We start from the raw sequence: 26,264 nt of genomic DNA on the forward strand, positions 1-26,264 counted from the left end.
ATGATAATGATGTGTTATTATATAGCACTTAGCCTTAAGCACTTTATATAGAAAAAATATACACCCAATATCACCCAACCTGTGTTGGTACACATTTATCAACCTCAGAAGGATGAAAGGCTGAGTGAGGCGTTTAAGAACAGACTAAATCAGTGACTCACCCCCTGAAGTGTGCCTGAAATAAACATTTAATGAGCCTAGCAATTATTGTATAGAGTTCCAGAAAGACACATTATTTGGTATTCCTATTCTTTCTTATTTAGGGTCAGTTCTGAAAGTGTTAGACTTGTGGCACTCCTGTTCTTATTTTTCTTATTTTTTTAAGGAGCCTGAGCAAGAAAGCCAGCCACCCTAGAAGTAAAGAGCCACAGCCCAGGAGCTTGCATTACAAACAAAAAAAAAACGTTCTTTTTGTTTTTGTTTTAGAGGTCGCAAGGAAGACCACAGAGGTTGCAAGGGAGACCACAGAGGTCGCAGTTGCGACCTCTGGCGACCCCTAAATGACGTCCCTGATTCGAATCCAACCTTCCCTCCCCAAACAAGAGAGAAAAACGGATTTGAAATCTTACACTTTAAAATGACATTCAGAAATGGCTGGGTAAAACAATGATTTTGTGTGAAAAAATCCTTAAATCAGTACACATCTCTATGGGAGCAACATTGGAAAGATACTAACAATCATGAGCTATAGTTTGAGCAAAAGTAAACACTTTGAATCTGAATGGAAGATTGAAAATAATTTAGAATAAAAATCACACATGTAAAACTTTGCAAAATTGTGGATTCCCGCCTAAAAATAACCAACCTGATTTGGAGTGCGGTTGTTAGGTTGGGGTGTAGCTATAGGTCTTAGGTATAATCCAGAGTTGAAATTAAGTCTCTAGTTATTAAACTGATGGAGATATGTGACGATGTTGAATGAGAGGCGTTCTTAGAAAAATCGGGTAGTGAAAACAGAAAAGAAACTCAGTTTGGACAAGAAAATATTTACTATCATTTTACTCTATGCTAGAGCATTCTGGCCAGAATACCAAGGAGGGACCCAGTAAGCTCTAGAGTTGATTCATGACTTCAACACCAGATCCCCAGTGTCCGCTGCGGCGGAACTAGTCGGATCACACGAAGTAGGATTGATAATTTAAGATTTACACAAGATAAGAATGACTAAAGAAATGGCGATTAGCAAGATACATCAAAGACAGGATTGCAATAAGGATTCTGACAATGTTACAAATTATTAAGGTAAGGATAGGAGGTTTAGAGATTGGGATGAGACAAGGCAAGACAAGGTATGCTATGGTTTTCTATGATTCCTATTAACACTTACAGTCCACTTACAGCGAGTTTGCAGCAGGCATAAATCCAGTAGTAGCAAGCCAGACTGGATCAGGATGCTTCCCTTGGGTTTTGGGGATTTTTAGAATTTGAGGCTTAGCTGAAAAGGGGTTCAGCAATGCATGGGCCTTGCCTTTGCAATGAAATCTGGAATCACGATCAAGCAGGATGAAGAAATCAGGAACAGGATACCACAAAGGAAATCAGGAAGAAGTCAGGAATCAGTGTGTCTGTGTGTGTTGTCAGGTTCCCTTATTTATCATGCCAAATGACATCACTAAAGTATATGGCAGGGGCAGGCTTACTACCCACACCCATAATGCTATGATTGGGCAAGAGCATAGTTTACACCTTGTCCACAGCTGATTGGATCACAGAAAAGGATGTCATGGTTATGGGATGATTTTTACAATGTGAGGCACACTCGACGCCAGTATCCCCTCGCAGGCTTTAACTTCCTGGTCCCTCTGCCCGCCTCCCACATCACCACGAGACCTGCTTGGCAGTCGGCGAATCCAGCAACAGAGGCCGTAAAGACCCTGCTGGTTCGCCATAGCTGCGCCATTTATGGAATCCCACAGGCCGGTGAGTGAGCTCAGAGCCCCTGGCCACCAGAGCTTAGGAAATAATTGAATTGGTGCTTTAAAAAGCACGTGAAGCGCACTCAATGCCAGTATCTCCTCGCAGGCCTTAACTTCCTGGTCCCTCTGCTCGCCTCCCGCGCCAACCCCGAGACTTGATTGGTGGTCGGCGAATCCAGCAACAGAGGCCGTAAAGACCCTGCTGATTTGCCAGAGCCGCGCCATTTCTGGAATCCCATAGGCCGGTGAGTGAGCTCAGAGCCCCTGGCCCCCAGAGCTTAGGAAAATAATTGAATTTGTGCTTTAAAAAGCCTGTGAGGCGCACTTGATGCCAGTATCCCCTCAAAGGCCTTAACTTCCTGGTCCCTCTGCCCGCCTCCTGCACCACCCCCGAGACCTGATTGGTGCTCTGCACAGTCATGAGGAACACCCCTGGGCAGCCCTCTGCCCGGCAGCTCCTGTGGCTAAGGACCCTGAGGCAAAGGGCGGCTCCTACAATGGTGGCTCCAAACAGTGTCGGATCCAAACAGTGTTGGCTCCAAACAGTGTCGGCAGGTGTCAGCAGAGGAAGCCAGCGAGCAGCCTTCAGCCACCAAAGTAAGTGTGGCTTGGGTGGGGAGTAGAGCAATCACTCTACTCCAGAAAGCCCTGCCACTCTACCTTACCTTTCCAAACACAGACTGTCAGGAGAACATCACTCAAACTTAGATAAGATTTGTCTCCACCAGCCTGAGTTCATGCATGATAGGATTGTATATGCCGCCTTGCATCGCATATAAACATATAAATGCTAGCATGCCCACACTCAGATAGAACTGTGAACATTCGCCTGCATCACATCTAGATAGGATTGTGAATGTTAGGATGTGCAACACATAGATGGAATCATGAAGCCTAGCAAATGCCACACTTAGATATAATTGGGAAATGTTGGCCTGTGTCGCCTCTGGATAGGATTGTGAGTACTGCATGTGCCACACTTAGATGGAATTGTGATGGTTAACAAGTTCCACGCTCAGTTGAAATTATGAAGGCTAGCAAGCGCCACATCTAGATAGAACTATGAACTTCAGGCTGAGTCGCAGATTGTGAATGATAACGTGCTACACATAGATAATATTGTGAATGTTAGCAAATACCACACTTATATGGAATTGTGAATGTTAGCATATACCACACTCAGATAGAACTGTGAACATTAGCCTGAGTCGCATCCGGATAGGATTGTGAATGCTGCATTTGCCAAACTTAGATGGAATTATGAAGGTTAACAGGTGCCACACTCAGTTGAAATTATGAAGGCTAGCAAGCGCCACATCTAGATAGAATTATGAACTTCAGGCTGTGTCGCATCTAGACAGGAATGTGAATGTTAGCATGTGCAACACATAGATAATATTGTAAATGTCAACAGGTGCCACACTTATAGGGAATTATGAAGGCTAGCAAATGCCACACTTAGATAGAACTGTAAACCTCAGGCTGCGTCGCATCTAGACAGGATTGTGAATGTTAGCATGCGCAACAAATAGATAATATTGTGAATGTTAGCAGGTGCCATACTTAATTGCAATTATGAAGTATAGCAAATGCCACACTTAGATGGAACTGTGAACATTAGCCTGCGTCGCATCTAGATAGAATTGTTGAATGTTAGCATATGCCACACTCAGATGGAATTATGAAGATTACCAAGTGCAACTTTCAAATGGAATTGGGAATGTTAGCATGTCCCACACTTAGATAGAATGTGAACATTAGCCTGCGTCGCATCTAGATAGAATTGTGAATGCTGCATGTGACACACTTAGATGGAATTATGAAGGTTAACAAGTGCCACATTCAGGTGGAATTATGAAGGCTAGCTAGTGCCACATCTAGATAGAACCATGAACTTCAGGCTGCATTGCATCTAGACAGTAATGTGAATGTTAGCATGTGCAACACGTATATAGATAATATTGTGAATGACAACAGGTGCCACACTTATAGGGAATTATGAAGGCTAGCAAATGCCACACTTAGATGGAACTGTGAACATTAGCCTGCGTTGCATCTAGACAGGATTGTGAATGTTAGTATGTGCAACACATAGATAAGACTGTGAATGTTAGCATCTGCCACACATAGATGGAATCATGAAAGCTAGCAAGTGCCACACTTAGAATTGTGAACATTGGCCTGCGTCGCATCTAGATAGAATTGTGAATGCTGCATGTGCCACACTTAAATGGAATTATGAAGGTTAACAAGTGCCACACACTTGACATTATGAAGGCTGGCAAGCGCTGCACCTAGATAGAACTATGAACTTCCGACTGCCTCGCTTCTAGACAGGATTGTGAATGTTGGCATGTGCAACACATAGACAATATTGTGAATTTTAACAGGTGCCACAATTATATGGAATTATAAAGGCTAGAAAATGCCACACTTAGATGGAATTGTTGAATGTTAGCATATGCCACACTCAGATGGAATTATGAAGATTACCAAGTGCAACTCTTAAATGGAATTGGGAATGTTAGCATGTCCCACACCTAGATAGAATGTGAACATTAGCATGTGTCACATCTAGATAGGATTGTGAATGTTGCATGTGCCACACTTAGATATAATTATGAAGGTTAACAAGTGCCACACTCAGATGGAATTATGTAGGCTAGCAAGCGCCACCCTTAGATAGAACTGTAAACCTCAGGCTCCATCGCATCTAGACAGGATTGTGAATGTTAGCATGCACAACACATAGATAACATTGTGAATGTTAACAGGTGCCACACTTATATGGAATTATGAAGTATAGCAAACGCCACACTTACATGGAACTGTGAACATTAGCCTAGTCACATCTAGACGGATTGTGAATGTTAGCATGTGCAACACATAGATGGAATTATAAAGGTTACCAAATGCCGCACTCAAATGGAACTGTGAATGTTAACATGTGCCACACTTATATGGAATTGTAAAGATTACCTAATGCAACACTTGGATCGAATTGGGAATGTTAGCATGTCCCACACTTAGAAAGATTTGTTAACATTAGCCTGAGTCGCATCTGGACAGGATTGTGAAGGCTAGCAAGTAGCACACTTATACAGAATTGTGAATGTTAGCATAATAAATGTCATATAACCCAGTAACCAAAAAAGATCAAACTTTCTGCAAACCAATCTCACTCAAAAAACTCACACAACCATCTCTCGCACTACAAGCCGCAAGCACTTCACCACACTACAACAACTCATAAGCCGGACCAACAGCAAACGAGGACAGACATTGAACTGATACTCGCACCAAAGCTCAGCACCCTGTGTATACCGAGTTGAAGCTGCCAACAGAACACCACCTCTCTCCTCCTTAACCTTACTAGCCCATCATACGTTCTTGTTTACAGATCCACCAGAGCACCTGGGGACCAACTCCGTTGGTGACGGTGCACGGTACAAATACCTTTAACATTGAACATTTTCTGGGTCACATTTTAATCCAAACCCCAAGTCTGACCTGGTTTTGCCTTTCTGCTACATTTTGGCAATTTTAACCATGAACGATTTGGCCTAAAATTTTCCAACTTTGTACACAGATGTGCATTTACTCCTGGGATGTGTGTGCAAAATGTTATGTTCGCAATCTCAATATTTTCCCCACAATCTGTCAGTCTTTACAACTTCTGTTCCTTATGCAGTAATGAGTTCTACCAAGTTTTCAAAGAAAGAGCGTAAAATTAGATTTAAAACTACAAACATTTCATATTTTTCCTTTTTCTTGCTGCAAAGTTAAATGTCTTTAAATTTCAGTTGCAAAATAGGCTTTTTAAAACCAACAGGAAGTCTGTTGTCCCTTAATCAGTTTTTTTCCCTTTCCCCAACTGCAAGCAAATGTCAATTCCTTTGAAGCAGGATGAGGGGCCTCTCTTTTGATTGAAGTTTACTGCCCCTCACACTTGACAGGTGAGAGTCTCAGCCTGCTATTGTCTCAGCCTGAAGCAAAGATGAATGTCTGATGCGACTTGGGAAGTCCCTTTGTCCTGGGTATTCAAAGCCTCCAAGCTAGCAATTAGCCATTTTCCTGTTCCAGAGGTTTATGGGGTGTCACCCTTTCTCAGGGCTAGCAACTGGCAGTGCACGTTTTTTTATTTTATATATATATATATATAGTTTGCCAACTCAGCCTGGGTTTTAGCTTTGATTTTCTCCTTTTAAATCTTGACTTTAAAACTACAGAATTAAAACAGTTTATAGGTGTATTTTTAACAGCAACAATTCCTTTTACAGTTCTAAGTAATCAAGCCTTTATACAACAATGCACTTTAAATAGGCAATTTTCCCCCTTCAGTCAGGAAAAAGCACATTTTACTATTTCTTTTAATTCGGTTTCATCTCCAGCAAATATACACATTTCTGCAGCTATAGTTCTTTTCTTGAGTGCTGGAGTTGTTTTGCAGCATGGATACAGTTACAGGCATCTATTTAGAGTCTTTCTCTGGACAGCTGATTCTTGATACTGTTGCAAAGAAAATAGACGTGTTTCCAGTGTAAAATGAAAACAAAGAACCTGGTTGATTTTTTAAGGATACATTGGACAGGAGCTGTCATTCAAATGAGGCCCGATTCCTCTGAGTCACAATGAATGATCCTGGGCATTGCAGGGCCTTTTTAATCACAGTGGTTCATGAGAAATTGATGAATTTAGCACCAAGCAGCACTTTTAAGGTTGAGGAAGTGTCCTTTTAAAGAGGCATTTTGGGCTTTCAGCAAAATAATGCTGCTTCTTTCACTTTACTCCATGTTAAATGTTGCAGAGCACACTTGCACATTCCTGCAGTGAGTACTCTGTTCCACCCCACCTAAAATATGTGTGGCAGGACGGTGCAGCCTTTTTCTGGTTATGACAAACGCAGTTTAGAGGTCTTGGAGCACACAGGAGTCAGCACGGCCATTTTGTGCTGTTTCTTGCACCAATGCAGTAACGTGATGTAGCATAGCACAGCTGAGTGGGTCAAAATATCCCACAGTATTGTAAGGGTGAGCGTCATACGTGTGGGTGTTCATAAGTGCATGTGTCATAAGAATGTGTGGTGTAAGGTATATAAATATGATATGGGTGGATAAAGTCATGAAGTAGACATGTTCTAAATGCCTCCTATACATATAGAATCTCACAATAAAGTCAGGTTGACTTTAATCTGAGTTACTATAAGTATAGAAATCATATAAGAGATGCACAGATTGTACATGTACACAATTTCCATCTCCTGAAAACGGTTATCAAAATCAGTCCTGACTGATGTGAGTTTTCAGATGTATATTACTGTACATGTAGAAATGTACATCTCCACACCGACATGCACGGTATGGATTTAAAATGTGCATTCAATCTGCTCTTGTATTACATGTCTGCTATACATATAAAAGTTCACATTACAGTGGGCTCTAACTTTGATGTGAATTTTCAATACATCTAAGAGGCTTATAGGAGTTTTACATTGCGTACATGTACGCAATTTAAATCTCTTATACATCTTATATACATATGAAAACAGACATCAAAGGGATTCCTAAGTTTGATCTGTGTTTTTATACATGTAGCAGTGTACATCACGAAATGTACATCTTCTACAAGTATGTGTACAGTTTGTAAAAAAGATGCACACTCATTCTGTACATGCTTCATATATAGATATCTTTAAAACATCACTATCTCGAAATTGGCCAGCTCAATTTCTACATTTGTTTCAGTGCATCAATTCATGATAATATCTAGGTGCATGCCAAAAATATTATACATCCAAGCAGCCAATTTTGAGATATTTGGACCGAACATATTTTTTCCCATTGAGAAAACGTCATGTTAAATAAAACCTATTAAAAACTCAACGAAAACAATATATTTTTGTAAATGAAGCTGTCCATGAAAATTGCGAATTGTTCCATACCGGGTTGGCTACTTTACTGCAGATTTATTTTACAGTTTTTCTTGGAAGGGTTCACAAGTTATTAAGAAAAGTTATTTTCAGAAACTCCATAGACAATTCGTCTTAACTTTAACTATGCCATGCTCTAGCACAATGGCATAATACATATGCCGTTGTATGCAGTGTTAGATATGTTACATCAGTCTCGTAATATGGCCTTGTTGCAGGAAAGGTTTTCCTGGTAAGGTATCTGTACCTGTGCTTGGGAATAGGAGCTGTCGTAGATCCGTGCCCAGATGTTGTTGCTCTTCTGGCTTGAAACAGCTTGGACGGGAGCTGGTTCCAGCGTGGACGCAGCGTGTTCCTGGAGGGCTTCCATCACTGCCTCCACATTGGGAACCTAGTAAGGACCACAACAGGATTTGCTTCAAGGAAGTAGTCATGAAGATACAGCAGGCAATGGCAAAACATGATAGTGACAGAGCATTAAGTTTGCAATGGAACATGGCATAATGTGATCACTTGGGGTTTCCAAAGCCTATGTACCTAGGACCGGGAGAATGTTGGGCTCAGGCATGTTGCAAGGTAGTTTTGTGGCGCAACTTGGCCCAGGTGGCCAAGTGTCCCATTGTTTTGCGGCACACTCTGTGGAAATACTTATGCTGCCTGCACAGACTATATCAATTCAACCAAAACACGTCTTAATTGAATAGACTTTTTTTGTTTACCTTCAAAGCCTGCGACTGAAGACGCAGCAGCTCGTCCACCTTTTTATGCTGTTTCAATTTCCTCAAAAGCTTCTGCTGCCAAGGATCTCGTTTAGGTTTAATCTGCGAGGAGAAAGGGTGCCATGAATCATACAGACATCCGCGCTGGCAAGAAAAGGGTAAGATACAGCAAAGACAAATATCATGAATACTTACGAGTCCCCCAGCAATGCACACGTACATGCTCATCACACTATGGAGTGATATGGAGCAGGCCACAGCATTCAGTTTATAGAGTGGCGAAGACGAGCAGATGCTTTCCATGGGCATATGGCAAATACAACTAAATGTACATACATAAAACCTCCTTTACTCAGCACTAGTGGGTGCCCAATGGTGCTGGGTTGTCTAATATGATGATAACCTAATATCGGTATTCCAGATGGCAGACAACCAGAAAACAGACCTTCCTAGATGTATGATCTGTTTACTGGAATTCCACCATTTGTAATGTCTAATAGCCAGCCTCAAAGGTTTGTTATCCAGAAGCATTTTATTCACCGGAATGGTAACATTACCGGCTAGGACAGGTGATGGTTAATAGAGTTTTTGGTGAAGGTGTATCATATAACAGAGCTTCCACTGTATATAAAAGTTCATTAGCACCCTGGGAGGGGGTGCTGGCCAATCAGGATGCTGGGAACGCACGCTGTATTATATGATACAAGCCATCGTTCTGACCAGCCTGTGTAGCCAGCCCTCCCACCCCTTCCCCGCTCCGCTACCCCATCACCTCTTAGCACCCACGTAGTTTGCTAAGCGGGTGCTAAGAGGGTGTTTATTTTTTATTATTTTTAAAATGGAAACTTACCTTAGCTGCATGGCACAGAAATTCCCAGTGCTGTCGTCCCCAAAGCCCGTTTTCAATCGTGAATACTTTAGTATCAAGATTGAAAAGGAACTTTAGGGCACCATGTAGCAAAGGTTCGTTTTTTTTAAAGACACCATTAGCACCTGCATTGGTAACTACACAGGTGCTAATGGTGATATTACCCGCGGCAGCGTGCTGACCCTGTTGGTAACAACACCGCCACCATTGTTAAGGGACCCTTATTTCGCTCGCCCATTTAATTTGGGCAGCGGCCTGACACCAGCCAGCCCGTCGCCTCAGGTAACGTCAACTCAAAAATATTCCAGCCTTATGAAACAAGCACATATCAAACAGTAGTTAAAAGAGTTTTCAATAAATCGAGCAGAAAAGGGTAACTGGTGTTAGAAAATGCTAATTAGCGACCAATGGGCTATCATGGCAAGAAGGGTAACAGACATTTGGAGCCCGAAGGATAAAGTTAAAAAGCTCTATTTTACAAAACAAAGATGCAAAGGATTTAGGGAAGACTAGAAACAAGGCTGTTGGGAACTGAAAAAAACAATGATTGGCAAACTCAAAGAGCTTAAGAGCTGTAGTCCATCAGTCCTTCCTTCGCTCCTCTCTGTCTCTGCCAACCAGTGGCCATACACGCTGAAAGCACACACAAACCGCAGTCTGAGAAAGGTTGATGACAAACAGAAGTTAGCTGGAGGGGACCATGGCAGAATCAAGTGACCGCATAAAAGGAATGCCGGATTCCAAGGTGCCAGTCTCAATTTATAGAGACTTGGCCACACCATTCGTGATTCAGGCATTAACTGCATCACATGAGTTTTGGGCAGGCATAGAACTCACACCCAACCTAGAGAAAAGGTACATTATTCCATGCAGGTATCCCTACCGAAAGTAGCATTGCCTCAAATAAAAAGAGGCATGGGCCAGGCCAGATAACCTGAGTCTAGAGACGAGGAGACAGTGTGGAAGTGTGCAGAGAGAGCGAGGTGGAGAGTAGAGTAACAAGAAAAGAGAAATGGAAATTAAGATCCGAGACAAGAGTAGACTAAAGGAGGAGGAGGAAAGAACAAGGAGTTGGAAGAATTGGAAGATTGCAAAGGTCATATTACTGGTGGATTGAAAGTGCAGAGAGGGGCTAAGAGAGAGAAACAGCAGGGATGAGGAAGGAGGACTTGTGAGAGAGAGGTGGACTTTTATACAATCTTGCATTTGCATATCGGCTAAGGAGTAGTATGATAGCACATTCAGTAGTTGTAGGTAAGAGCAAGGTCGGGGAGATGGCATAACTCTCCCTCACCCCCGGTATCTGGCATTACCTGGCAATGACAGGAGATCAGCGGAGGATTCTAAGTTGGGTATGCATCTCCCTCGGCCTGATGGTAATGGGCATACACATCTGCATGGTGAAGGCTGAATTACTGAGTTACTGGCAATAGGATGGGCAGAGGGATAGATAAGATGCTCAAAAAGGAATTGGAAGGAAAGATGGAGGAGATATGTGTACATTTGGACTGTATGCATTGTGGGACTCAACTGTGATCTATGGGGCGCAGCGCTGAAGAAAACAAAATATTAAAAATTACAGAAAATATTGTGTATGTAGTGTAAATCTACAACCACTTATGCAGAGCTTGCAGGTTTATCTGTAAGTTTCAGGGGTTCTGTACATCAACCTGAACCCTAAACTGCGAGCTTGGTTAAGACACATCAGTTCATTTTAGCAGAATAATTCTGCGTAAGTGGTTGTAGATTTACACTACACACAATATTTTCTGGAATTTTTAATTTACATTTTTTGTTTGAAACTTTATAAGACACACAATGAGGAAGGAATAAAATAAATGTGACTTCCCACAGTGCGCAACCCCACACTTTTTTAAGCTGAGATGAAAGTAATGAGTTAGTGAAAGATGAGTCTCTTCTTCTATCCCCTGACCTAGACAGGCGGCACATCAGCTATGACTAGGGAGACTGGACTCAATCAAGGGAGAGCTAGTTTCTTCTTGACAGGGATATTTACTAGATATAGAAGCTAAAAAAAATTAACTCAATTAACTTCTGTCTGTAGTGTGTGAAAATGGAAAGTACTCATCTCATTGTGAGACAATGGACCTCATTACGAGTGTGCCGGTCCGGTAACTACGATACCGGTAAGCTTGCCGGTACCGTAGTTACCGGACCGGCAAACTAGGAGTTCTGCTTCGGGTGCTTTTGCGTCCGCCAGGTCTGACCTGGCAGGCATACCTGCACCCGCGAGCAGAGCATGTCTGATGCACCGGCACCCTTTACAGAATTTACAAGTTTGAAAAAATACACCCTGAAAAGGGAAAAACAACCTTGATTTATTTTTTATTTTTTTGTTTTTGGACTTCCTATTTATGTCAAGGTTACCAAATAGATTTTTCAAACTAAAAAGTTACTAAAACCCTAGGGTTGTGCTTCTGTGCAAGGTGCTTAAGGGCAAAAAGCCTGTCTACTGTTCTGTAGTGTTCAGACTTTGAGCCATCCACATCGTTATGGCCGGCAAAGGTCTGTTGAAGCCACGCCATGAAGACACATATGGCAACACCCTTCACTTACTTACTTCCCTATGACCCCAACAAACATTTTGAAGGAGTTGCATGTCAGAAATCCGAATTTGCCAAGTTTAAAAACGCTCCATGAAAACCAAGCAAAACATCTTGATTTTCTTTCTTTTTGGAGGGACACAGGAAACGGAAGTAGAAATAAAGGTGACAACAAAGGAGGGAGGTGGGAGGTGGAGAGAGGAAGGAGAAGAACATTGGAGGAACAGAGGTACTGGAGAAGGGGGTGGGTCACTGAGGAGAGGGCCAAAGGAAAGAATTATCATTGGCCAAGACGCCAAGGAGTAGAGGGGGATGCTGTGCTGAGCGGCAAGTGGCGAAACCAGTGGGGCATGAAATGGGATGCAGCCAGGGTACACGTGCTAGAGAGGTGGAGAAACTTATTGACCTCAGCCCCGAAATAGGTGGGGCCAGAAGCATAAATACCCCAGGAGAGGCAGAGAGGGAGAAGGAGAAAGGGAAAAAAAGAAATAAATACCTTTTCTTTCGGGGGATAGCTATGGGGAAATGCGTTTGTCTTGGAAGCAAGACAACACATAGCAACACAGGTACAAATCCTGGTCTCGTGCTTAGAAACCGATCCAAGGGATTAAGCATGTTATAAAAGAATAAATACAATACAGAGAGTGGCAGAACTTTAAATACAATGTAATACAGTCGAGTCAAGTAAATTGTACAACTACAGAGGCTAACCTGACAGTGGTGGGACAGGCAAACCTACTAAGGAAAGTAAGGGGGGGGCTCGCAAGATGCTGGAGTCGGGTCCTGACTCCTGTGTGACTCGAGCAATTGGCAGGTGTCGTATCCTTAGCAGGGAGCTATAATGATGACAGCCTCAAAAGCAACCCAGGACACACAGAGAAGAAACAGACTCATCAGCAAGCTCAGCAAACCCAGGAAGGCTGTGCTAGCAGCTGCCACAAGGGCTACTCCGAACTCTGCAACGTTGTGAAATGTGGGGGACTGTGGTACATTAGTCAGGAGAGATCACCCTGACCAAGAACTGTGAAATCATAGAAGCTCGGGCCTCAATTCGCACCCACTGGCGCACTGTTGTGGTTGCAAATTGTGCAGGCACCTTCTTTGTGGAAGAAGGCCGTAATGTGCACCTGTTGGCGCCCTTTTGGACTTCCGGCACTGTCGTGTTCACTTTCTGGCACGTCAGCCCTCCCAGATGGCACTTTAGTATGGCAGAAAGATTGTTGCTTGTAGGCACACTGCACTGTTCAGTGGAAAAAGGAGAAGAAAAAAAAACAACTTTTTTAAAATTTTTTATTTTTGAGAGGGGCCTTGTGGCCCTGTTTCTCAATAAGTGTATCTTGTCGGTTCCATAAATTGCCCTCACGGCGCACAAGCACCCCACGTGTGGAGCCGCTGCCATTGGGACCTGAAAATGGTGGTTATTGCTTTACTGCAAGTGTTAATGCCTCTGACAGGCGTCAGATTGGGCCGTCAGAGCTATGACTAACATCGGAGCACCTTCCCCCTGCCTGTTACATTCAGCATTGCCCTGGGTCTCCCGTGCGAGGTCCTTGCCCTCCGTACCTGAAATAAGCACTCGGACACAGATCTTCATGTCTTGGGCTTCCGCCCCTTTCATTTATATCAACGCGCGACGGCATAACATTGCCATTGTGCCACATGACTCCATCACAACGGTTAACGCCACTAATTCTATAACACCACAACAAATGTTGAAGTGGTGCACGTGGTGTGGTTTTTGGTGCTTCGTGGTGGCGTGGATGAAAAGATAGAGGGAATATCGTGTCCTCCATCTTTAAGGAAGAGACCAGTAAGCGGCAAATCAATTGTTTTATGTGCGAGGAGGCTCAGTGCCTCTGAGGTCTTTGTAACAGTGTAAGCATGTGCGTGCAGCAGGCACCACTTTATTCAGCTCACCCGCCACAGTGTTATACCTTCTCATTGTTAGCGCAACTCTGTTACACTGCGGGCCAACCTGAAGCCACTTCCGAACATATTAAGAGCTGTGTAGAGGAGCGGAAAGCTACGGAAATTGATTGCTGACAACTGTAATAAAAGCAACAGCTTCTAGTAAATCAAGCCGTGAATCATAACTGCATCTTATTGAAAATCATTAAAAGTCTGCCTCTTGGTATATCTGTACAGGAGAGGTGCCCTGTATTCAGTAAAAAGCAGGTATAGCTTTCAGACCCTGTATTTGGTCCCTTATCAGGGACGTGCCTCCTAAAATAGACTCTAATTTACGTAAAAAAGACTAAGCCGGCAAACCAGCCAAAGTAACATCTGTAAGGGAAGCCAGGCCCAGTGAAAGAAATACATATAATAGCTGATTAATCAGTGGCAATGGCAATTATACATTAACTGCTGACTAAAATGATTAAGTTCTTTAAGGCATCTTTAAGAAGGGAGGCTTCCGCGAACCCAGGGGCTACTGCTGCGCGGTCCTGGAATAGGATACGATATCAGGACCCAATAATGCCTCCTCTGAGTTTGACAACAACTCATTGCTCAATCTGTGCTTATCCTTGCAGTCAGAAGTACAACTCCTGCCATGTTCCAGTAACTCTAATGTCTTTCTGAAAGGGAATCCAACGGCCAATTTATCACAGGCTAACTTGATGGTGGATAACAATAGCCAGAGACTTTCGTGCTCACCAAGATAGACAGGTTTAATTGCAGCACCAGTAAGTGAGGAGGATATTGAGAGCCTCTTGGGAGATGAACAAGAAGAATGTATGGGTTCGCTGGCTGGGAATGAGTGTGAGGCACAATCAGTACAGAATGAAGCCATTAACTTTGCCCTAAAACTGCTTCTGAAGCTTTGTAACTTCATTTCTAATGAATCTCAAAAACAGACCATTATATTTGGAATGGGATGTAGGGGGGTTACACGGAAACCATTCAAATGGAGATTTATCACTCCATCACAGAGATTTCAAATAATCGGGAGTATGACTTATAATTGGTGGGGACTTCAATTCCCCTTGCATTGACTATCGCCCTGATGAAAGGGCAGAGCAATCAAACCAGGCCAGGGTAAAAAGCATAGTAAATCCTCAGGAACGGTTTGGCTGTGGTCCACCTTTTGCTTTGACTTAGGGTTAGAAATGTTTAACAGAACCATGAAAGGGGATATTCCTGCGGTGCCAACTTGGCATAATGGCATCTGTCACTTGACTATTGATTATTTTTTTGGGAGTACCGTGATGTATAATAATGTCCATAGTATGTCTGTAGGCTTGCTAGAGTTTAGCGATCATTCCGTGTTTCAAATTAAGATCAATGATACAGGGATGAAATTGTTGGCTCAAGAGAGAGAGGGGAGGTTAATATAAATATGAGGCAGAATAGACTCGGCAGGTCGGATAGAAACAAAGAGGCAGTCACAGAATATATGAGAGATGTGGAGGCAGTGTACACGTACTTTGATACACCAAATCAATGTATAGAGTGGATCAGCTAAATCCCACTTATTTCTTGTGTAAGGGACAAGCTACCCTATTGTCGCAATGGAAAACACATACCCATCAATATGATAAGGGGATTATCCAAAAAACAAGATCTTAGACAGGAAATAAGAAAGTTAAATAAAACAACCCAACAAAAAAGTGGTGACACTGGCTCAAATTAGAAAACTGAAGAATCATTATCGTTTGTGGTTAAAATGGTATTGTCTATCTGCATGAACTGCAGTTTGGAGGGACCTTTACGCAGGTATTCGTAAATATGATACAAAGTGTCTGTGGGCCCTTTTTAATAAAAGTAGATCCCTCCAACAGGTCTGTATGCCCAACGTAATACCCAGTAAAGATCCAGTAACACGTTTACAGCTAAATCCCTGTATAGCTCATCAGGTAACCACTGTCTAAAATTGACCTTAGATATAGATAACTTGATGGGTATCATATCCAAATGTAAAGAATCCTGAGCCCCAGCGCTGGACAGCGTTTCCAGCGTTGTAATAAGTACTAATCCCGATCTTTGGGCTGATATCTTGTTGGTATCATTGAGATATATAGTTATGACTAACAAAATCCCCGGCTTTTGGAAGGTATCATATTTTATACCAATTTACAAGCAGGGGAAAATTGAAGCTCTTGCCACTATAGAATAATGTCTTTATTAGACGGCCCAAGTAAAGTATTTGCTAAAGGTCTGTTTCAGGAAATTGACACCTGGATTGGTGAAAAACATATCCTAAATTGTTCTCAAACAGGACTCAGGAAAGATCTTTCAGCAAAGTATAATGTATTAATCTTGAACTCGCTTTATCTGTGGCCTTTGCGTCTTCGATCATTCGACGGAGCATTACTGTGGACCAAGTTGGAGAAATTGAAGACGCCAAAAGATCTATTAGTGGCATGTCAACTATTGCAAGAAAACAACTGTGCATGTGTAAAGATGGATAGTAAAGGAGATCTGACAGCCCCAATTAATATCACAAGGGGTGTAAAACAGGGGTGCATTTTGGCCCCTGCTCTGTCTAACTTGTTTATGGCAGATGTAGGGTTGTCATTGTCTAATATCCATAATTTCCCTCTTAATTGGGAAAGCTGAGGGTCCTGTACTTGATATACGCTGATGATTCGGCAATCTTTGATACTACATATGTTGGCATACATAGAAGTACAAATGCACTAATTCAACATGCCAAACAGAACAACTTGGATGTCAATTTGGATAAATCAAAGTTTATGAGGATTGGAGAGGCAAAGAGCGATAAGCAAAGTATTGTTACTGTGGGGGGACATTACATCATGTTTATAATTATTATTATTTAAGATATGTGGTGGAATCTCAACCTAATGACCGATTTCTTTTTTAAAATGTTTTTATTGGCATTTTTCAATCCATTCAGTGCTTTTTATTTTGTAATTATGATCATTACTGCAGTGCCATTTCTATATTAAAGGTGCAACAACAAATAACAACAAACAACAGTTGTCTTCATTTCACATGTCCGATCTTCTTGTGTGATCTGCCTTCATGGGGGCATGAGTCCAGTTACCTTTTACAAAGTCGAATGCCAGCCTTATAGACGGGCCAGTGTCTCATTCTCAACTCAGCGTTTACCAGTGTTTGCTCATCCACATTTTGGCACTCAGGGGGGCATGTCATCAGACGGAAGAAACATATCTCTGATTAGGGCCTTCCATGCCTCAAATGTGACACTGATGTCATCTGTATTTCCAGCCATCCCCAAGCCCCAGATCTCCGTTTCAGCTGTTGCCCATCTTTCCATTTCTTTCTTCCACCTATCATATTGTGGGCCCGCCTTCGATTTCCATGCCATTGCTGTTGCCCTTTTTGCCAGCACACACACCATACCCATGACATTTACGATGTGCTTGATTTTGCTTAGCCTGGGGTAAGTGCCCAGTAGACACTCCTTTGGGGACCATTCATAACTGGTGACTCCAGCCCTTGTACACATTTGCTTAATTTTTGCCCAGAAGTGTTGTACTTTTACGCACCCCCAGAACATGTGCACCAAATCAGCTTCCTCACTGCCACACCATGGGCATGACGAGCTAGTGGTTTTATTGAATCTTGCTACCTTCATTGGGGTCATGTACGTTCTGTATAGGACGTTCATCTGTATCAGTCTGAACCTTGCATTCCTGGACACTTCTTTGGGGTGCAATAATGCCCTTTCCCATTCTTTTTCTGTAATATCTACACCTAGGTCTTTCTCCCATCTTGCCTTCAGTGTTGTTGTGCGGGGGTTTGCCCTGTCATTCAATTGGGCATATATTCTCGATACTGGCCTCCACCCATCACTCAGGTTATATAATTCCATCATTAGCGGGTTTGTTTCTGGTTCCTCTGGCCATTCTTCCCAGTTTTTTTTAGCAGCGTGTTTTAACCTTTGATACCATAAGAATTGTCCCCTTGGCAGCCCCTCCTTCACATGTAACGATTCAAGCTTCCTGAATGACCCCTCCTCATACAGATCTCCCCAGGTGTACAAGCACAGCCTTTCCCAGGTTCTTATGGTCGGGAGGTCATTGCCTGTCGCTCTTAAGTCTGCCATTATCGGCATCTCAGGCGCACACGGGTGCACCAAATGCCGCACCGATTTAGCCCTGTTCCATACTTGCCTACCCAGTGTAACCAGCATGGGTAGCTATCCTTTAGGGTTTTGTGGGGCCCATAGGATTTCTTTCAGGTGTATTGGTGTTATCAGATTTCGCAATAGCCCCTTTTCTAAGTTACATCGTCTGATAGCCACTTGGTTATGTGGCTAAGCTGTTCTGCCAGATAATACCGTTCATAGTCCGGTAACTGTATGCCTCCCTCCATATGTGGCAGTGTCAGTGTAGTCAGTGCTATTTTATGGCGTGCATTTGCCCAGAGGAAATCCCTGATTCTTGCCTCCAGAGTACGAAAAAAAGACGTGCCAATGTAGTAGCAAATGTTCTGGAAGTAATACAAAAACCTTGGTAGGATTATCATTTTGGCAATTGCTGCTCTCCCCATCATTAATAGCGGCAGCTTAGACCAGAACCTCATAGAGTTACGGAGGCCCTGTGTCACAGCCACAGTGTTATGCACGTGTGTAAGTTCTGATGTGTGCCAGATCTGTACCCCAAGATATCTAAACGTTTCCAGCTGCCATTGTATTCCCACTTCCCGTAGTTTCTCAGCTTCTATCCCTTTTAGTCCTGCAAGCGGGAACATGCAAGATTTTCTTTTACTAAAACGTATCCCAGAGTAACGTGCAAAATTGTCCAGTACTTCTAGGGCCTGTGCATAGCACCCAAATCCATCTCTCAAAGTTGTCCCCAAACTCAAATTTCCGCAGTGTCTCTATCAGCCATTCCCAGTAAATAGAATCAAACGCTTTGATGGCATCTAACGACATCACTGCTAAGTGTTCTTGTTCCTGTTGTGTGTGCGCCATAAAGTGCGGTAACCTGCGTAGATTCGCTGTTGTGCTGCGCCCTGGTACAAAACCATTTTGGTCTGCGTGTATCAGCTCCCTATTACTCTGGACAGGCGTTTCGCTAGTATGGTGGTTAATATTTTAACGTCGTAATTTAGCATGGCCAAGGGCCGGTATGAGTCACATTCATCTGTTGGTTTAATTGGTTTGGGTATTGGGACTATGAGTATTTCCCTCATACTTTTCAGCAATGTTCCTATTTTGCAAGCCTCCTGGTACACCTCAAATAGTATTGGGGTCAGTGTTGATTTGTATGCTTTATAGAATTCAGGGCGGAGTCCATCACTGCCCGGGGTCTTGCAGGTGGATAATGACCTAATTGCATCTGTAATATCTTCCAGAGTGATAACCTCGTCTAGGGCCTCTCGTTGTGGTTCTTCTAGTGTCAGGAGTTCAATTTCCTCTAGTGTGTCTTGTATGTCATTCAATTGGACCTGGGTTTTGTGAGCATATATCTCAGCGTAATACATTGCAAAAGCTTTGTTGATTGATTGCTGTTTGTTGTGCAGCACCCCACCTATCCCTTTAAGTGTAATCGTTGGGTGTCGCAGTGTTCCCGCTTACATAGACATGCCAGAAGTCTGCCAGGTTTGTCTCCCTCCTTATGCGTTCTGGCAGTTTTCGTTATATAGTCGTACTTGGATAATCTTCCCCATGTTTCTTGGCAGGCAAATCTAGCCTCTGCTAGTTTCGTTTCTTGCTCCCTGGTCCCTAGGGTAACAGATTCCAGTTGTTTTATGCCTTCCTCCTTCTCCTCTAATTCCCTCGTCAACAGCCTCCTTATGCCCCCTGCACTCGCAATAGTCTCCCCCCTCATTACCACTTTCAGGGCTTCCCACATCGTGCTCCAGTGTTCAACGCTACCATGAATAGTTGCAATATATTCCTCTGGTTTATCACCTAGTTCCCCCCTGAAAGCCCTATCAGTGAGTGCTTCCATGGGCATTCTCCATAAAGGTATGGGGGTCTGGGGCCCGTCATTGCCCATTGCATGAGTAGGGGCGAGTGGTCGGAGATATTGTATCGATTCTACTTGTGCCAAGTACATTTTGTCGACAAAGAAATAATCTATACTTGTGTACAGACCATGTGGTGAGGAATAGTGTGAATATGCTCTAACTGCAGGGTGGGACTCCCTCCAGGCATCTACCAGGTCCAGCTGTTCTATCATGGCGTTCAGCGCCCGTGGGGCTGTATCTGTTCTCTCTCGCGGGGGCTCAGATCTGTCCAGGTCTGTGTCCCTTGCACAATTAAAGTCTCCTCCCCAAATGTATATAGCTGCACTGTGCTGGAGTATTTTTGTGTGGAGCATTTTTAGATGTGCTGGTATTCCGTGGTTGGGGAAATATTAGTTCAGAATGCATATCTCAGTCTGCTCAATGGCTCCCCACAGCACTAGATACCTGCCCTCTTTGTCTGACTCAGCCGGAATGGTACCCCTGGGTTGACCCAAGTATAAACTCCACTTGCATATTTAGAATAGGTGGCCCCGTGCCGCCCCTCCCCCCCAGTATTCTTTCAGTTTGACCATGCCTCCGCTGTGAGATGGGTTTCTTGGAGTAGAGCTATGTCCACTCGTTTTCTGTGTAAGTAGGATTTAATTCTATTCCTGCGTAAGTATGAGCCCATTCTGCGCACGTTCCACGTCAAGATTTTAAGTTGCATTGCCATGATAAGTCTTTGATTCACTCAGGCATCCCATTTTTGACCCCAGTGTCCACTTTCAGTAATCCTGGCCTAGTTCCCCTCCATCCCATCCCGTCCCGTCCCGTCATATATCTACCTGCTTGTGTGTGACATACCTGGAAAACTCTCCCCATGTCTTCCATATCTTGAAGACTTCGAAACATTTTATAACAACCATAACTTTTAACACAAATCAAACAATCGTGCCCAGCGACTGCATTGCAACTGCTGTGCTCGGGCGCCCTTGCGCTGTCATGCCTCTTCCAGGGCATCGAGCGCAAGTGTTTATGTGCTGACAACGGGTCAGCGCTGGTCATTCCGTGGGGTAGGCCTCCTTGTGCAGGCTAGTTGTCGGGTCGTGTTTTGCAGCCATTTACGCATACCAAGGCTTCTGAAGTCGCATCTTTTCAGTGATTTATCTAATCTAGGGTGTTCACAGATAGCTATGGTTTTACCTCAGTGCCCTCTTGTTTTAAGTGGCTTTTTCCTTGTCGTCTGCCAAGTTATTATGCTCCAGCCACATGTTGGCTGCCGATGGTGTCTCTAGGAATATGGCACGTCCTTTATGAAGCAGCTTCAATCTAGAGGGGTATAGCAGCATGTATGTTATGTTCAGTTGCTGCAGCCTCGCCTTAATTGGTACATAAGAGTTCCTGGCTCTTTGCACAGCCGGTGTGTAGTCCGGGTATATGGTTATTTTGGAGTCTACGCGTTCAATCAGCCCCGCCTCTCTGGAGTGTTTAAGTATGATCTCCCTGTCCTGGAAGTTAGGGATCTTCGCAATCATCGGGCGGGGGTAAGACCTTGGTGGCGGTTTCTTTTGAAGGGATCTTAGGGCTCTCTCCACCGCGAAACCCTGTGACAACTTGCACGCTCCAATCTCTTGTTGCAATAGTGACCCCACAAATCTAGTCGGATATAGACCCTCTGTGCCTTCTGGAATCCCGAGCAACCGTAGGTTGTTGCGTCTTGACCTTCCCTCAGCCTCCTCAGCTCTTGCTTCCACCTTGCTTTCCAGTTCAGCTACCTTAGTTTTCAAGTCCGTTGTAGTTTCGGTCGTCTCAAGTAGTCCCGCCTCTGCAGTGGTCGACACCCTTTCTGCAAGGTTTCTTGCATCTTGTCTCATTAGCTGCATGTCTGTCTTGACTTCATCTATTTTGGTGTCTATAAAGGTTCTGAGGGCTGCTATGGCCTGTAATACTTGCCCGTCTCGGTTCTCTGTTGTCGCTGCCTTTTTCGGGTTCCGCTGTGATTTTCCCGTCTTGCTACGAAGAGCGCGCTTTATTTGCCGCAAATGAGTCCATGATGCTTGATTTGGCTTTCTCTTTGTCCTTGTTCGAGGCATGATTTTTATTTTTATTTTATTTAGCATTTTTAAAGCGCTCACACAGCCTGCGGGCATCGAGGCGCTGTTACAGGAATTGTTTGTTTTTTCAGTTGCGTAATTGTTTTTTGTTTTTTTTGTCTTAGTTGCGTATTTATAACGCGCTTAAACACCCAGAGGTTTCTAAGCGCGGACCCGGGGATCGAACCTGTGTTGCTTCGTGTTGTCTTGCTTCCAAGGCGCGCACCTTGCCATTAAGCTATCCTCCGGGGACGAATATGATAGCGCTTGCACTGTGTTGCATCTGGTTTGTTATGGCAGGCACCAGCGTTTGTGTTAGTATGGAGATCCAAACTGTGCCTGCAGCAGTGTCCAGGACCTGTAGAAATTGTGTCCTCTCTGATATCAAGTTTTCTGGCCTGCTCTCAAGTCCTCCAGTCAGTTGTGATATAACTCCTTATTCATTAGCGCCTGGATGCCTGTGCTCGGTTCAGCGTTTTGGTACTATCTGTACCACTATGTGCAGTTCACTGCTGCAGTTCGTGCTTATCTTTGTGCTGGGCTACCTTACTTCATAGCTCATTCGTATCTCCTGTTGTTTGTTCCCATCCGTTTGGGGGAGTGAGGGTTGCTCTGTTCCTCTCAACCGATAGGGGGATAAGTTGTGCGCTCCTCTTCCCTACCACCTATTGCGGCTATTGCGTGTTTTTCCTTGGTCCATTGGTGTGGTAGCCTCTTAGATTTTCGTTGTTGTCCCTTAGTGGCAGTCACAGTGCAGCTCAATGGGGCCCAGACCAGCTCTGCCTCCCCTCTTAATGGTCGCGCATTTGGTGCGGCAGCTTATATCCCTCCAGTTCCTTGGACTCTCAGTTCATCACATGTACTTCGCGCACTGCTCCCCAGGTAGGCACGCCCAGTAACCTCACCTTCCTTTGCCTGCCTTCGCTGCGCTTATTCCATGTGCACTCTGACAGTTAGCCTGCACAGCACTTGCTGTTACCTCATCTTCTTTTTCTCCCGACTCACTGACCTTTCATCTCGTGTGTTCTCCCTCTGGTTTGGGGCTGCTGCAGGTGATTGATCCGGCAGCCTTTGTTGTCGCAGTTCCAGTTGTGGCCTCGGAAGGTCCGTGGCTTCCGGGTCCTCCTAGTACTTTCGTTCCCCAGCGGCGTGGGCCGAGATCATATGCACTGCGCCTTCTTGCTGTGCTCCTCACCGGTGCTGCCTCGTGTCCGTTCTGCCATGCTTGTGACTCCTTTCTCTTTGGCTCTGCTTCTACTACCGTCAGGTTGCTCCGCTCACATTGAGAAAGGCGCAGGGCTCATCCGATGGTTAACCATGTCTCTGGAGCACGGTATGTTGTGCTGCACCTCGGTCACTGTACTTCGCCAGTGCTTCTTTCACCGCGCCTCTCCAATCGTCAGCCTAGGAGACGTAGTGTATCTCGGGTGGCATACCGCAGTGTTCCCGTGTGCAGCCTCTCTCTGTGTCGGCTCGATATCCGCAGCGCTCGACAGCCCTTCCCTCTACTCTGCCTTTTCACGCAGCCTCGTCCGCCATCTTAGCCTGCAGGGTGACGCTCAAAGAATGCCCAACTTCGTTGTCTTTCGGTTTCCGTTGAGGCCAATTAAGTGATCCGTTACTGGGGGAAGGGCTCCTTTTCTTCTCCGGTGCAGTTTTTTGGTTGTTTCATGTGTTTTTACCACTCGGATAGGATCTTTGTCCAGGATCTTGGCTGGAGCTTGCTGTTACTACGACCTCACGCCATGCCTGGCAGGCCACGCCCAACCTAATGACCGATGGGGGTTAAAGCAACAACACACAAAAGCTAATGCAGTAATGCTTTTGATAAAACTATTTGTAGCATCGAGTGCCGGCTATAGCTTGATTGGTATAGTAACACTGTACCAGCAAAAATTGGTAACAAGCATTTCATATGCCTTGGAATGCTCGTTTGTAATCATGACCAATGGGCGAATTGGTTGGAGGGTCGCATTTGATACCAAATTTTGGGTCTCTCTAAAGGAACACCAATACAGGCAATAAGAATTGATTTGGGTTTAACGTCCTTTAAAACCATCATCTGTTTGAACAGGGGATCCCTATGTGCATCTGTTTTGGGACTGATAAGAGCTGAAATAATAAGGGGTATCAGTGGATCTCTCTCAGAGTTTAGAGCTATGAATGAAGACTTTGCTAGAGTGCGATGGTGCCCGGATTGGTTAGAAGGTTTGGGATCATTGTTAGCCTCATTTCAAAAGGAACATTTCAGAATGGGACTGTGTTGTCACAACTATATTGGAAAGTTATCATCTCTGTCCACATATTCAAAACTATTCTTCCTTTTTCGTATATCCCAAAATATATATATATATATATATCAATTTCCTAGCCCGATTGCTAGACGATTGTTTATGTTGATGAGGTTAAATACATTCCCTGTTATGGAGGTTAAAGGGGCTTGGCTACATGTGGCATGGGAAGAAAGACACTGTCGCCTGTGTAAAGACTAGGGAGTCATTGAATCACTTTGCCACGTTCTTACAGGTTATAGAAGCATGACTAAGCCTTATGTGAAATATGACATGCTTTGAAGTGTTTTGGATGAGCTGTCTTTCTGGATGCAGTTTAAGGAGGTCAATTGCTTTGATTAAGGTTTGGCAAGCATTTGAGTTTGAATTGGCTAGGTTGGGAGTGAAGCGCCACTAATGTGTGAATGCGTTTAATATTTTGACTCTTGATTCACCTTTTTATTCCGACTGTATGCTAACTTTATTCTTTTTTCTTTTTTCTTTTTTACTCTCTCTTTAAGGTAGGATTATTTTTGTAATGAATGTTATACATGATTGTTTATATTATGTGTATTTTTATATTGTGAGATACTCTGTAATGTTGTGAAAGGTTTGTAACAAAAATAATTTCAAAACAAAAATTACATTTGCAGGTATATAGTTTAAGCAGGAGCCCAGGTGCAGATCCACCAACAAATTAATCAAGAATGCGTCTGCCTTCCCCCCTTACCTCCTCACCTCCTCCTCTTGTCTGTAATGCTGTGCAACCCCCTCCAAGGCATTCCAAGTGTACCCTTAATAGTCTATCCTTCTAATTGTATCCATATTATTATACTGATGGCTGTATCCATACAGTGCTCTGTTTCTTCACAGCCAGATTTGCAATATATATAACCCAGAACATACATCCTGCTATGCCTCACATTTCCACACACTGGTGAGATGTGCTGCGTGCAAGATGGAGTGATGTGCTGAGATGGTTCTAGCATCACTGATTGACCAGTTCGAATCCTATGCACGTTGAAAACATGTATACGCTGTTTCTTATTGATTTCCGACTTAAAAATCGCATTGCACTTAGTTTACTATGGTTGGAATAGTTTGTTGTTTGAACCGTTTTCTGCGTAACACTAACAGAACAAAATGTTCCATTGATATCTGATACTTATTGTCTCAGTACGCGGTTCATAAAGGGACCAGATCCGTGTGTTGACTAAAGTGTTCTCAGTAGTTCCATGTTACCTGTTTGTTAAAAACGATATTTTGATTGATAATTAAATCTTGCTAATTTACATCAATTCAGTGAACAGAAGAGTTAATTCTCAATTAGAGTGCTGGGGACACCGGGTGATTTTCACCTTGATTTATTTTATTTTTGCGTTTAAACTGCCCAGGCTAAAGAGAGGTTATTGCCCCTATGCATCTGAAATACATTACATTTATTTGAATTTGTAAGATATTTGGAGTGTAGGTGGTCACTCACTCATATATTTTAATCGTCTTCAACATATCATGTTTGATGTTACCAATAGAATCTTCCCCTGACTATCACCAGGCTACTAAGTGTCAAGTCTGGTCTTGTAGAGTGAATAGACCTTACTTCTGACAGCTCCAACCAGAAAAGTGTATTTTGGTCATATACAGAATGCCACCTTTTGGTACATGGGTCTTTAAGAAACTGCTGACAACTGGGTCGGTGCACGGCACATCAAGTGCTCCTGCAGCTTTGACCTTTAGTACATTTGTCACACTATTATCAGTCAGTTGCACATAGCAGATCTCTTCTCTGGCCAGTCTCAGCATTTCAGAGATTTCTAGGTTTGTGACATTAGAGAAGACGTCTTGTATGGCTTCTTAATTCACTACCAGACATTCAAAAGCTTAGAGATGGTTTTGTGCTTCTAGCTCATGTAGTTAAATCATGGTTTTGCAAATGGACTGCACAGTTGGTGCTGGAAATTCAGTCCAGGGAATTCGGTTTTAGGGATCAGTGTCGGTGCCATGATTTCTTGCAGATGGTG

General features: G+C 43.6%; 1 protein-coding gene across 1 annotated transcript in view; it reads right to left on the reverse strand.

The window, feature by feature from the left end:
- LOC138452878 (uncharacterized) overlaps positions 1-26,264 on the reverse strand; it is a 337,850-nt gene that overhangs the window by 294,805 nt on the left and 16,781 nt on the right. Inside the window, exons 2-3 of the mRNA XM_069605225.1 lie at positions 8,565-8,666; positions 8,093-8,236 (exon numbers count right to left, since the gene is read on the reverse strand). Coding sequence (XP_069461326.1) covers positions 8,093-8,236; positions 8,565-8,666 — 246 coding nt within the window. The remainder of the gene's footprint in view (positions 1-8,092; positions 8,237-8,564; positions 8,667-26,264) is intronic.

The sequence above is a fragment of the Ambystoma mexicanum genome, chromosome 4p, assembly GCF_040938575.1.
Source record: "Ambystoma mexicanum isolate Mex_15411 chromosome 4p, UKY_AmexF1_1, whole genome shotgun sequence".
NCBI classification, from domain to species: domain Eukaryota; kingdom Metazoa; phylum Chordata; class Amphibia; order Caudata; family Ambystomatidae; genus Ambystoma; species Ambystoma mexicanum.